At 39.4% G+C, this 15421-nt stretch overlaps 1 protein-coding gene across 2 annotated transcripts in view; it reads left to right on the forward strand.

Moving 5' to 3' along the window:
- The window catches only part of WIF1 (WNT inhibitory factor 1), a 270043-nt gene that overhangs the window by 392 nt on the left and 254230 nt on the right, over positions 1-15421 (forward strand). For both annotated transcript variants that reach the window (XM_073555448.1, XM_073555447.1), the window contains exon 2: positions 27-166. In XM_073555448.1, coding sequence (XP_073411549.1) covers positions 27-166 — 140 coding nt within the window. The remainder of the gene's footprint in view (positions 1-26; positions 167-15421) is intronic.

Consider the following 15421-nt stretch of genomic DNA (forward strand, 5'->3'; position numbering starts at 1 on the left):
CTCATCACCATAACATTTGTTCCCAGGCTTTGAAGAAGATATTTTGATTGTTTCTGAGGGGAAAATGGCACCATTCACTCATGATTTTAGGAAAGCCCAGCAGAGGATGCCAGCTATTCCTGTCAATATCCAGGCAATGAACTTTACTTGGAAAGCCACTGGCCAGGTATGTCTAGAAGAATGATACTGAGTAGGCTGACAGCTAGATTTGACAAGTGTTTGGATGTAAGCTAGCGATAGATGATTGTGTGTGGTTTGGCATGTGTTTATATCTAAAGTATGTAACTCCCTTCTGTCATGAAGGGTTGGTGCTGTACAGGGCTTAGATGTGAAATAGCGAGTAGTTATGTTATTGATATGGTATGTTAGTATTATGTGGTATTGGTATGGTACGTTAGTATTATTATGTGGTATTGGTGTGGTATGTTAGTATTATTATGTGGTATTGGTGTGGTATGTTAGTATTATTATGTGGTATTGGTATGGTATGTTAGTATTATTATGCGGTATTGGTATGATATGCTAGTATTATTATGTGGTATTGGTATGGTATGTTAATATTAATATATATATTATTCATATGGTATGTTGGTATTATATGATATTGGTATAGTATGTTAGTATTATTATGAGGTATTGGTATGGTATGTTAGTACTATGTGGTATTGGTATGGTATGCTAGTATTATTATGTGTTATTGGTATGGTATGTCAGTATTATTATGTGGTATTGGTATCGTTTCTTAAAATTATTATGTGGTATGAGTAAGGTATGTTAGTATTATTATGTGGTAGTGGTATGGTATGTTAGTATTATTATGTGGCAGTGGTATGGTATGTCAGTATTATTACACGGTATTGGTATGGTATGTTAGTATTATTATGTGGTAGTGGTATGGTATGTCAGTATTATTACACGGTATTGGTATGGTATGTTAGTATTATTATGTGGTATTGGTATGGTTTGTTAGCATTATTATGTGGTATTGGTATTGTATGTTTATATTATTATGTGGTATTGGTATGGTATGTTAGTATTATGTGTTATTGGTATGGTATGTTAAAATTATTATGTGGTATTGGTATAGTATGTTAGTTTTATTATGTGGTATTGGTATGGTATGTTAGCATTATTACGTGGTATTGGTATGGTATGTTAGTATTATTATGTGGTATTGGTATGGTATGTTAGCATTATTATGTGGTATTGGTATTGTATGTTTAAATTATTATGTGGTATTGGTATGGTATGTTAGTATTATGTGTTATTAGTATAGTATGCTAGTATTATTATGTGTTTTTGGTATGGTATGTTAAAATTATTATGTGGTATTGGTATGGTATGTTAGTATTATTATGTGGTATTGGTATGGAATGTTAGCATTCTTACGTGGTATTGGTATGGTATGTTAGTATTATTATGTGGTATTGGTATAGTATGTTAGTATTATTATGTGGTTTTGGTATGGTATGTTAGTATTATTATATGGTATTGGCATGGTATGTTAGTATTATGTGTTATTATTATGGTATGCTAGTATTATGTGTTATTGGTATGGTGGGTTAAAATTATTATGTGGTATTGGTATGGTGTGTTAGGATTATTACAGTATGTGGTATTGGTATGGTATGTTAGTATTATGTGTTATTAGGATGGTATGCTAGTATTATTATGTGTTATTGGTATGGTGTGTTAGGATTATTATGTGATATTGGTATGGTATGTTAGGATTATTATGTGGTATTGGTATGGTAGGTTAATGTTATTACATACCTGATCAAGAATAAAATATGTATAATGTATGATAATATGCTTTAACCTATAAGTTTTAAGATTAACACTAATATAATCTAAATATATATTAGTGTTAGCAATAAATCATATAAGGAAAAAAACATACTGATAGGGAATTTAGACTGTGAGCCTTAATGGGGACAGTGTTGATAATGTCTGTAAAGCCATGTGAAATTAATGGTGTTATATGAGTAAAATAAGTAAATGAATATAGGTTATAAAGCATATTATCATACATTATACATATGTTCTAGATCAGGTATGTACTAACATTAACATACCATGATACCAATATTACTAACATAACTACTCACTATTTCATGTCCAGGTACTGTATATTTATATTATCAATTATTATTAATATTATTATTCTCAATATGCAGTTACATCTAAAAATAGTTTATCTTAATGGGAAGTTTATAAAACAGAATTTCATAGCAAGTGAACAAAGTTTGGCAGGATCTCTCGAGTGCTCAAATAGGTCATGTGGTTGGCAGAGTTCTGATCTCGTTGTGCCATTTAATATTTCGGGAGGCAATGTGAGTCCCCATGCAGCTGCCCCAGACTCCCAGCTGCTCAAACACAAAACTGACTGTAAATATGTCACACATAGTAACTTGAAAGAGAAACAAACATGTGTGTTTAACCTTTCTTTCAAGTTCATCCAAAAACAAGGCCTTCATCAAAGCGGCAAGGCGACATAGTGGGTAAACCATCCCCAGAGCATTGCAATAAGATGGGTCATGTGGCATTGTGATGTGAGAAGATCTGCGGGCTGCCAATTCCAAGTCGTTGAGTAACTGCTTCTATAAATCTGCCCCAGAAATAAGCCCCCATGTCATAGTCTAAAGGAAAATCCGATCCATGCCTGTGTAAATACTTGAGGAATCTCGGTGAATGTATATTAATAGTTAATTCACCAAGCATAATTAATATTTTTTTTATTAATATTTACTTTATTTCCTAATATCAGTAGTTCAAATTCTTTCCTAGTAAAAATTACCAGTGATTCCAAGCAGGGAAAATATACTGCACTCAAGGGATATATACCTTTACAGTGCTGCATGTCACCGAACAGAGGAAATACCTTATTTCCTGACCTCTGGGGCAGAATTTCCAAAATGGAATGTCAATATGTTTACATTTTGTGGGCATGACTCCTTTTTACTTAAAGGGGTTCACATATCAAGAATGTGTCTCCCAGCCTTTAATATCGAGATCCTGTTCTTCTGTGGTATTTTGCATCTTGGTGTTGTAGACATGCCACCAGGGATCAAAGCACAATGCTGCTGAAATCCCACTTCATTTAGTCCAGCAAGCATGTGCATGCCATCTGTTCTATCTGATAGAAAACAGCGGTAAACCACTCAAACTTTGGCCAAAAAAGGCTTTAGTGCTTAGAGAGGAGATACGAGGCACCTTGTAAGCTACATCTGGTTTCCATAGTAGTTTACATAGTATAAATGTTCAGTACACAACCTCGGTTCTTCGCAGTGCACAAGATATCATTAATTACATGCAGATCAGTCAGTGAAGTATCTCAGAGATGCAGAAACAGAGAAATAATGTGATATTGCATGTCTGACATATGCAGTCAATCATATCTCATCAATATACTGATATAATAACTATATTCACCCCTGCCCCAATATCATACTACATAGCACCAGGTAGTCTTTTCTTTCTAGTTCAAGTAGCAAAGCTTTATATTTGTTGTAATCATATAAATTATTACATGATGTTTTTGCCCAGGTTTTAATATACTTTTTTACTGCATAATTGTATATTTTAAGGAATGGCTTTCATCTAAAACTATTATTCATGTGTTATGTGGTTCCATTTGTAGTTGATAAAATCACGCTAAACTGTTGTTACACAACTGTATATTTCTAACAGTCATGTATTTAATGCAACAATGTATTTGATCCAAAAGACCTGCATCAGTTAAAAAACAATGTCTTTTGTAACTTTTATTGGTACTCCAGGATGGGGTGTCTGTCTAGTTGGTACCCACCAGCCCCTCTATAAAGAACACTGGAGAATTTCTACCTGCTGCATCCGTTCAGACAAAACATGGCTTATTGCTGTTGTTGTTATGCATTTCTGATTCTTCTGCACATAGCAGCTTGTTGCAAAGAATCCCAATAGTAAGACAAACCAACACAATTAAAGAAACACTCCCATCAAAGTTGATATCCTCTTAGCATATTGCAGTTATTATATAGCACTGTGTATTTACAATTGCTCATCTTGCCTTTCTACCAAGTTAATTCTTCTCTTTTCTATTAGGTCTATGACATCACATGATTGAAACCTGACTAGCTGAATACCTCTCTCTTTTCTCTGCATGAGTCAGCATTAAAGCTACAATTCTATATCACTGCAAAGTCCCTGTCAGAGGGAAGGAGCAGAGCAGCTGGGTCAGTAGTTGAAGAGGAGGATGGCTTAGGCAGTGAAGAGACTTCCTATATCTACATAGAGCTAAGGCCTCTGTCACACTTCAGTTTTTTACAGTCAGTCGCAATCCGTCAAAGTTTGAAAAAAACGGATCCTGCGCAGATTGTGAAAAACTGATGCAACGGATCAGTTTTTTTTACGGATCCGTCACAGCAGCTGTAGGGTTTAAATTAAATTAAATTAAAGGAATAGAAATTATTCCGGGCAGGCTCAGTTTTAAAAAACGGAATCCGTCGCCGGATTCCGTCTTTTGACGGACATCGATGGATCCTGTGTCCATAGGCTTCCATTTATAGCCAACGATGGACTGCACTGAATGCGTCGCCGTACGACTTTTCGACGTAGACAAAAAAACGTTACTTTGTCCATCGTCTCCAGTGTGAAAGAGGCCTTAGAAGGATTCAGCTAGTCTGTTTTTAATGGACAAGAGAATAATTAACTGGGTAGAAGGGAAATATGAGCAATTTTGAGTACACAGTGTCATATACTATGATGAGTGCAATATGTTAAGAGGATAAAAACTTTGATAGGAGTTATTCTTTAACTAGTCACTGGGGGGGACCCAGAAAGAAAAATGTTGTCAAAACAGGCCAACCCTATATACCCTCTATCACTGAAATTGCAACATTAAGAAGGATAATGTCACAATCCATTTTTGGATGCGTGGCAGCTCTGAGTCCTCTATAATTTAAATGTAGCTTTTTTGCTTTCAGGCCAGCAGGGGTTAATGTCAATTTTCCCTTGCTGCAGCTGCTGAATTGCTAGGTCAGCGATGTGGGTGGTGACCACTCCCACCATCCTTTAAATAGTCACCTGATGCATCAGTAATTGTCACGACCCCCTGTGTTGTACCATCTGCGAGGGACGAGGTTTGTGACGGCAGCGGGGGGAGGACCCGCTTAAGGTGTTAGGGGAGTGCAGGGACAGGCTCAGGTTGGAGTCAGGAGGTGTCCCTTCCGTCATTCCCTATCAGTAGGGCCTTTTTCTCCCCATTTCCATCCCGTTGTGTGTGTTGTGCCATCCGCTGACCGACCCCCTGTTGGGTCACGACATATTGTGACAGATAAGTTGTGGAATTAAGGAAATCACAGGATGAATTAACATGCTAATGATATGTAAATTATGAAAAAATGTAAACATTTTTAAAACTACTCTTAAAAATGGTACTCATTATCAGTATCAGTATTCAGTAGCGAAAATACATGGACTTACATGGCTTGGCATGCTATCAGTGATGGTATTAATGGGTGCCTGAGAAATGTCCTGCCTCGCTGAATGAACTTGGGTACATAAATCATCAATATTCATAGAATGTAAGTTTGCAAGGACAGGGTCCTCTCCCCTCTGTACCAGTCTGTCATTGTAAATTTGTTTACTGTTAACGATATCTATAACTTTGTATGTAACCCCTTCTCATGTACAGCACCATGGAATTAATGGCGCTATATAAATAAATAATAATAATATTCGATGCTGGCTGCTCCTTTTGCAAATGCCGACCAATTACGTCCTCAATAGGAGATAAGTCAGAAGATGCTACAGGTCATGGTAGCATGTTTAAGCCATTCAGGCTGCTCAAAGTAGAACGAGCAACGTGTGGCCTGACAATGTTGTGTTTAAAATGAAGACTAGAAGGATTCGGTGCCTGTACATTATGCCAGTCTAAACCATTGTCCTGAAAGTAGAACCAATGTGACATTGCTTAGTGAAGGCATTTTCATGGCATTGCCCGTGGTAAAGCTGGAATGGAGCAATGGATGCAGTATTGGAGATATCTCCTCTTCAGTTTTGAGTCCCGCTTTTGTCTTTGACACATTTATAGATGGAAATTGATTTGGATTAACATGTACAAGTGCTTCTCACTAAATTAGAATATCATCAAAAAGTTCATTTATTTCAGTTCTTCAAGACAAAAAGTGAAACTCACATATTATACAGTGGGGAAAAAAAGTATTTAGTCAGTCAGCAATAGTGCAAGTTCCACCACTTAAAAAGATGAGAGGCGTCTGTAATTTACATCATAGGTAGACCTCAACTATGGAAGACAAACTGAGAAAAAAAAATCCAGAAAATCACATTGTCTGTTTTTTTTTCATTTTATTTGCATATTATGGTGGAAAATAAGTATTTGGTCAGAAACAAGCAATCAAGATTTCTGGCTCTCACAGACCTGTAACTTCTTCTTTAAGAGTCTCCTCTTTCCTCCACTCATTACCTGTAGTAATGGCACCTGTTTAAACTTGTTATCAGTATAAAAAGACACCTGTGCACACCCTCAAACAGTCTGACTCCAAACTCCACTATGGTGAAGACCAAAGAGCTGTCAAAGGACACCAGAAACAAAATTGTAGCCCTGCACCAGGCTGGGAAGACTGAATCTGCAATAGCCAACCAGCTTGGAGTGAAGAAATCAACTGTGGGAGCAATAATTAGAAAATGGAAGACATACAAGACCACTGATAATCTCTCTCGATCTGGTGCTCCACGCAAAATCCCACCCCGTGGGGTCAGAATGATCACAAGAACGGTGAGCAAAAATCCCAGAACCACGCGGGGGGACCTAGTGAATGAACTGCAGAGAGCTGGGACCAATGTAACAAGGCCTACCATAAGTAACACACTACGCCACCATGGACTCAGATCCTGCAGTGCCAGGCGTGTCCCACTGCTTAAGCCTGTACATGTCCGGGCCCGTCTGAAGTTTGCTAGAGAGCATTTGGATGATCCAGAGGAGTTTTGGGAGAATGTCCTATGGTCTGATGAAACCAAACTGGAACTGTTTGGTAGAAACACAACTTGTCGTGTTTGGAGGAAAAAGAATACTGAGTTGCATCCATCAAACACCATACCTACTGTAAAGCATGGTGGTGGAAACATCATGCTTTGGGGCTGTTTCTCTGCAAAGGGGCCAGGACGACTGATCCGGGTACATGAAAGAATGAATGGGGCCATGTATCGTGAGATTTTGAGTGCAAACCTCCTTCCATCAGCAAGGGCATTGAAGATGAAACGTGGCTGGGTCTTTCAACATGACAATGATCCAAAGCACACCGCCAGGGCAACGAAGGAGTGGCTTCGTAAGAAGCATTTCAAGGTCCTGGAGTGGCCTAGCCAGTCTCCAGATCTCAACCCTATAGAAAACCTTTGGAGGGAGTTGAAAGTCCGTGTTGCCAAGCGAAAAGCCAAAAACATCACTGCTCTAGAGGAGATCTGCATGGAGGAATGGGCCAACATACCAACAACAGTGTGTGGCAACCTTGTGAAGACTTACAGAAAACGTTTGACCTCTGTCATTGCCAACAAAGGATATATCACAAAGTATTGAGATGAAATTTTGTTTCTGACCAAATACTTATTTTCCACCATAATATGCAAATAAAATGAAAAAAAACCAGACAATGTGATTTTCTGGATTTTTTTTTCTCAGTTTGTCTCCCATAGTTGAGGTCTACCTATGATGTAAATTACAGACGCCTCTCATCTTTTTAAGTGGTGGAACTTGCACTATTGCTGACTGACTAAATACTTTTTTTCCCCACTGTATAGAGTCATTACAAACAGAGTGATCGATTTCAAGTGTTTATTTCTGTTAATATTGATGATTACGGCTTACAGCCAATGAAACCCCAAAAGTCATTATCTTAGTTAATTAGAGTAATTAACAAAAAAAATCTGCAATGGCTTCCTAAGTGTTTAAAAAGTCCCTTAGTCTGTTTCAGTAGGTTCCACAATCATGGAGAAGACTGCTGACTTGACAGATGTCCAGAAGGTAGTCATTGACGCACTCCACAAGGAGGGTAAGCCACAACAGGTCATTGCTAAAGAAGCTGGCTGTTCAAAGAGTGCTGTATCCAAGCATATTAATGGAAAGTTGAGGTGAAGGAAAAAGTGTGGTAGAAAATGGGGCACAAGCAACCACTGGATTACCGGAGCCTTGAAAGGATTGTTAAGAAAAGGTCATTCAAAAATTTGGGGGAGATTCACAAGGAGTGGACTGCTGCCGGAGTCATTGCTTCAAGAGCCACCACACATAGACATATCCAGGACATGGGATACAAGTGTCGCATTCCTTGTGTCAAGCCACTCATGACCAATAGGCAACGCCAGACGCGTCTTACCTGGGCCAAGGAGAAAAAGAACTGGACTGTTGCTCAGTGGTCCAAGGTGTTGTTTTCAGATTAAAGTAAAATTTGCATTTCATTTGAAAATCAAGGTCTAAGAGTCTGGAGGAAGAGTGGAGAGGCACACAGTCCAAGCTGCTTGATGTCTAGTGTGAAGTTTCCATGATCAGTGATGGTTTGGGGAACCATGTCATCTGCTGGTGTAGGTCCACTGTGTTTTATCAAGATCAAAATCAATGCTACTGTCTACCTGGAAATTTTAAAGCACTTCATGCTTCCCTCTGCCAACAAGCTATTTTGAGATGGAAATGTCATTCTCCTGTAGGACTTGGCACCTGTCCACAATGCTAAAGTACCAATACCATTTTTAAATACAACAGTGTCACTGTGCTTGATTGGCCACCCAACTGTCTGACCTTAACTCCATAGAGAATCTATACAGTAGGGTATTGTCAAGAGGAAGATGAGAGACACCAGATCCATCAAAGCAGACTAGCTGAAGGCTGCTATCAAAGGAACATGGGCTTCCATAACACCTCAGCAGTGCCACAGGCTGATCACCTTCATGCCACGCCACATTGATGCAGTAATTGATGCAGAAGGAGCTCCAACAAAGTATTGAGTGCATTTACTGAACACATGTTTCAGTAGGCCAACATTTCAGATTTTAAAATCATTTTTCAAGCTTGTGTTATAAAGTATTCTAATTTACTGAGAATGATTTATGGGTTTTCAATGGCTGTAAGCCATAATCAACATTAAAGGCGGGCTACTAAAATGATAAATGGAGTTGGTTCACTACAATACCCAGAAAGGTTATCAAAATTAGGTCTATTTACTCTAGAAAAGAGAAGACTTAGGGGAGACCTAATATATATGTACAAGTATATCAGAGGGCAATACAGAGATCTCTCCAATGAACTATTTGTACCAAGGACTGTGACAAGAACAAGGGGGCATTCTCTTCGTTTGGAGGAAAGACAATTTCTGCACCAGCATAGAAGAGGGTTCTTCACAGTAAGAGCAGTGAGGCTCTGGAATTCTCTTCCTGAGGAAGTGGTGATGGCCAACTCACTGAATGAATTTAAGAAAGGAATGGATGATTTTCTTGTGAGTAACAGTATAGAAGGTTACGAATAACATAATATTATAGGTAGATGGTTGACCCAGCTTAGGGGAAGGAATGTTTTTCCCTATGGAGAAAATTGGCTTCTACTCTGTGGGTTTTTTGCCATCCCCAGGATCAACACTGTAGAACAGCTGCACTAAAAATAGGCTGAACTAGATGGACATAAGGTCTGCCTTCAGCCTTCAAAACTATGTTACTATGTTATTAACAGAAATAAAACTTGAAATAAATCCATATACTGAAAAGAAAAAAGGGTGGCACTCACCGTTTATAAAATCCAATATTTATTGTGACAAATTAAAACATCTTCAGCAGAGGGGGTAGAACTGGAAGAAAAAGTCGGACGACGGCCGTTTTGCGCTCCCTTGCACTTCTACGGGTCCTGCTGGTAATGGGAAGTGATGAGGCAGAACAAATACCCTATGGCAAATAAGGTCCTCTCCCATTTTTTTCTCTCTCCTCCACCTCACTTCCTTACAATTATCAAAATACCTATAAAATACCTAATACAATGATTATATACAATTTCATATTTAAAATAGCGTGATCCATACACAAAACATCAAGGAAATTTACAAAAAAAAACTTTTTTAAAAAAATTTTTTTCACAAAAAATCAGACATGTCTAATTTGTCATTGAAGCCTGTAGTCTCTAACGCATGTTTACTCATTATCCACCTGGCTTCTCAGGAGCAATTTGCGTAAATCTCCCCCTTGTGGTGGTAAAGTAATCCTTTCCAAACCTGCAAAACGTAGGACACCTGAATCCCCTTCCTGTTGTTCTCTAATATGTTTAATGAGTCGTGAAACTCACGACGTATTGAATTCACATGTTCCTGAAATCTAATGAATAAAGGCCGAATAGTTTTCCCAATATAAAAAAACCTGCATGGGCAAAATAAAGCATAAACCACATAATTGGTCCTGCACGAAATGAAGTCCCATGCTATCAAAGCAACCTGGGCTTCCATAACACCTCAGCAGTGTCACAGGCTGATCACCTTCATGCCACGCCACACTGATGCAATAATTGATGCCAAAGGAGCCCCGACCAAGTATTGAGTGCATTTACTGAACATACATTTCAGTAGGCCAACATTTCAGATTTTAAAATAATTTTCCAAGCTTGTGTTATAAAGTATTCTAATTTACTGAGATAATGACTTTTGGGTTTTCATTGGCTATAAGCCATAATCATCAACATAAACAGAAATAAACACTTGGAATAGATCAATCTGTGTGTAATAACTATGATATTCTAATTTTGTGAGAAGCACCTGTATACCGATTCTTTAATTTCCATAATTCGATGATTTTTTGATCTTTCCTTCTGGGTGTTGCAATTTAATTAAAATCATTAAAGATTGTGCCAACCAAGATAAAAGTTAAGGAACACTCCAGAAGATTTTTTTTGCTTCCTACATTAGTCATTAATAATATTGTATGCATTATAAGATTTACCCATTGCGGTCTTTTTCCGTTTCCATCACTGCGCCGATCCTCTCCTGAATCGTGGAACCACAGCTCTTTCTAGCTGGCTCACTTACTCAACTATTAATTCCTTTCTTAATGTAGGTTTATAAAAGCCTTGGTCTAAGTCTTATAGACTTATATTGAGAAAGTGACTTACAGTCCACACAAAAGATTCTGTATGGACCGGCTGCTCACAATTGTGGTCACATGATGCGGGAGAGCAATGGAGCAGTGCTGGAAACGACAATAGAAAGCAACTGATGCTCCTTCAATATTCATTTCTAAAATATTTTTTCCTTAGGCAGAAGTTTTCAATGTGATTGTCTTAAATGTGAAAAATTGAAAAGAATGCAGATACCATTTAAATCAAGATGCTGATTATAAGGATCGAATTGCCATTTGGCACTTGGCTCCCCCAACTCATACCCAGTAAATGTTTTCTGCCCTTTGGCTATCTTGGGCCGTCTGCCGGCCAGGAACAAGCAAAGGGCTGAATCGGGCCCATTGGTTGCAGTGTGCCCAGGTCTGCCCTAGAGCCACACATTCACTTCAATCTACAGTAATCTTCTGTTCCTCACAAGTTTACTTGAATTAGAAGAAAAGTATCTTAATGCATTCATGCCAAGACATGTATTGCAATCAGTTTAAAGTCAAGCAGCTGGCTTTGTTGATTAGCTTGTTGTTCTGCCAATGTGGAAAATATTGTTTTTACCAGAACACTAAAAATGGCATACATTCTGAAAATACTTATGCAACAAGTCTAAGAAATGATTGTTGCCCTAAACTGGTCTATCAAAGGTCATTTTGTATGTGTATGGTATGTGAGTAACAGGAACTCTTTGAAGTTCTAAACTCTAACATACTTTACAGAGCTAACCCTATTAATTCTGGCGCAAGTAAGGGATACTGCTATTGGACTTTCACTTATAATGGACACTACAATGGTAAAAATGAATTATGGTCACTAGTGCCTCTCTATTAATTGCCATAAAATTGAAGATTGCACTGTTAAAAATTATCGTGATAAGTGTACAATTATTGATAACGGCTACTGTAGCTAAATGCTGTTAACTGGTACTGCAGTGGCTGTTCTCATTGATTGAATGGCTTTCTCAATAATATTAGCACTATTGTGAGCTATACCTTTTAAAATGTTTCCATTGCTGCCCTAATTGTATACTCCTGCATCAAGGCCACGTTCACACGTTCCGTATTTGGTCAGTATTTTACATCAGTATTTATAAGCCAAAACCAGGAGTGGGTGATAAATACAGAAGTGGTGACATGTTTCTATTATACTTTTTCTCTGATTGTTCCACTCCTGGTTTTGGCTTATAAATATTGATGTAAAAAACGGACCAGATACTGAACCTGTGAACGTGGCCTAACAAATTATTCTATAGCCTTTTTATGTGTTTGTAACTATTTAGGTTCGTTCACATGAAAATATAACACAGCCCAGTGCTATCTGATATTTTATCGCATAGCACTTGGACCAATGTTATTCTATGAGGCAGAGCAGATATTCTATTTTTTGTCATGTTTCGAGTTGCTCTGGAATTTGGATCACGCATATCCATACAAGTCTATGGATGCGTGCGAAACATCAGACTGCATTCATATCAGCAGAGTACAGTTCGACATCCGTGGACAAAAGAGAAGATGATGACGTTAAGTTCTCCTTTTTCTCACCTGTGCTGCAGTTCTCTCATATGAGAGAATCGGATATCACTAAGGGTATATTTCCACGGTCAGGAAACGCTGCGTGTTTGACGCTGCGTACAGCCGCAGCGTCAAACACGCAGCGTCCAGATGCTACAGCATAGTGGAGGGGATTTCATGAAATCCCGTCTCCACTATGCGTCAAAAGATGCAGTCGGCAGACCCGCATAAACGCACATGCGGCACATCTTTCCAGAAAGAAGCATGTCTGTTTACAATGCAGTGACACTCTGTCGCCGCAGCGTAAATTTACCATAGACTATCATTAGATGCAGTAAAACTGCATCTAATGATTAGTCACATGCGTACTTACTACGTAAACGCAGCTTACTACGCATGTCTACTAATTTAAATAGCGTTCTTACCTGTCCCACCATCGGAAGTCCGCGTCCACTGCAGTCAGCTGACCGTGAGAACTACAGTGTAGATGATCGCCGGAGATCTCCGGTGGTCATCTACAAGCTCTGCTATATCCTGATGTCATGCATCCAGATGTAGCAGAGCTGGACTCGTCGTGGGACACTTGTGACTAAATGGACTATGTCGGAACAGGAAGTATTTGTGTTGGTTTGTTATTTTATTTTTTCTTCAGGAGATCAAGAACTTCGCTTGGATTTAAGCTTGTAAAGAAAATATGGAAAACTGTGTAGTGATTTATTTCAGTAAAATAGTTTATTCTGGCTGTGTCTTTTTTTAACCCTTTAACTATAGGATTAATAATGGATAGGTGTCTTATTGACACCTCTCCATTATAAACCGGGCTTAATGTCACCTTACAGTCAAAGATGACATTAACCCCTTATTACCCCATATGCCACCACTTCACGGCAGTGGGAAGAGAGAGGCTAAGCACCTGAATTGGCGCATGTTAGAGATGCGCCATTTCTGAGGCGGCTGAGAGCTGGTGTTTGTAGCCGGGGGAGTCCAATTTTCATGGGCCCTCTCTAGGCTATGATTATCAGCCCGCAGCTGTCTGCATAGCCTTTCTGGCTATAAATTATAGGGGGACCCCATGTCATTTTTGGGGGGCCCCCCTTTTTTAATAGCCAGAAAGGCTAGCTGCGGGCTGATATCCATAGCCTGGGAACCTCCTTGGTTATTAACCACTTCCCAGGATACAAACATCGGCTCTGGCCGTCGGCTTTCCCTCTCTGGCGCAGAAAATTGCCTGGGAGCCCACCAATTTTTTAAAAAAAATTATTTATTTATTTAAAAAAAAAGGAAAGGACATTACATATTAGGCCGGGGTCAGACTGGCGAGAAACTTGCCTGAGTCTCGCATGTCAATACTCGACACTGCCGACGGCACTCGGACAGGAGCGTGCAGCTGCATGTATTTCTATGCAGTCACAGGCTCCGGTCCAAGTGTCGGCGGCAGTGCTGGGTATTGACATGCGAGACTCATGCGAGTTTCTCACATGTCTGACTCTGGCCTAACGCAGATTTTGTGTGTATGTGTCTTTAATTCTTTATGTACCATTTTATTGTGTTTATTACTAAACATAGGGCTTGGTGTTATCTATAGATAGATCTATCTATCTATAGATAGATAAATATATCGATACAATGAAAAAATGAAAAAGCAGCACAAAAAAAGGTTGAAAAAAGCGGGTGCACGCTTCCAGGCATATACCAAACCTCAGAACTATCCATCAAAAATAAAAGCAGCCCGCCATCGAGTCTTCAATTTGAGTGATGTTTATTAGCCCATCCGGCTATGTGCCCATACAGTGCGACGTTTTGGTCCAAAAGGGATACAGACCTTTCTCAAGCAGTACAATGTGTCAAATGAGTGCCTTTTTAAAGCACACAAATTATACAGGTATTTTGTGACAATTATGCACTTAGTACGCATTTTATGACTGTATATTACGATCTTGGTGATCGTGTTTTGTATATCTTAAATTGCATAATTGTCACAAAATACCTGTATAATTTGTGTGCTTTAAAAAGGCACTCATTTGACACATTGTACTGCTTGAGAAAGGTCTGTATCCCTTTTGGACCTAAACATCGCACTGTATGGGCACATAGCCGGATGGGCTAATAAACATCACTCAAATTGAAGACTCCATGGCGGGCTGCTTTCATTTTTGATGGATAAATATATTGATAGGTCTATTTATCTATCTATCTATCTATCTAGACAAAAACAAAAAGGCAGACAGCATTTCAGTGTTCAAAGGTGAAAAAAGTGGAATTTATTTATACCCACATAGCATGGGGCTTGAAAAAGGCTCAGTATGAGCCAAAACGTCGCCATCAGTAGCGTAGCTACCAGGGGGCAGAGGGGGCGGTCGCCCCGGGCCCTGCGCTCTGAGGGAGCCCACCCAGAGCTGCCTCCGGTCAATGATCATCTTTTATTTCTCCTGCGTTTGTACTGCGCATGTATCTAAGTAACATGCACGGTACAAAACCTGATCACAGGGAGTTAACAGAAGGAATGACAGGCCTCCAATCAGTGTGCAGGGAGTGAGTCATGTGACCGCTCTTCTGCAGTCTATGGAGGAGAGGGGGAAGGGAGGTCACTCGCCCAATCCTGGCTGAGCGCACTGTCCTTGAAAGCTCCCTGCTGCAGAGAAGTCATCAGCTCCAGCAGCAGCACCAGCCTGGATGCAGCAGGGTTCTGCATCTGCCTGTGAGCTCGGCTCACTGTCTGCATCTGCACTCGTCTGCTTCTGCCTGCCCGGGGAGAAGCCTGACAGCCGAGGAGCAGCAGCCAGGA

Source organism: Dendrobates tinctorius, unplaced genomic scaffold (assembly GCF_039654945.1).
Source record: "Dendrobates tinctorius isolate UK_male_01 unplaced genomic scaffold, ASM3965494v1 ptg000224l, whole genome shotgun sequence".
In the NCBI taxonomy this organism is placed as follows: domain Eukaryota; kingdom Metazoa; phylum Chordata; class Amphibia; order Anura; family Dendrobatidae; genus Dendrobates; species Dendrobates tinctorius.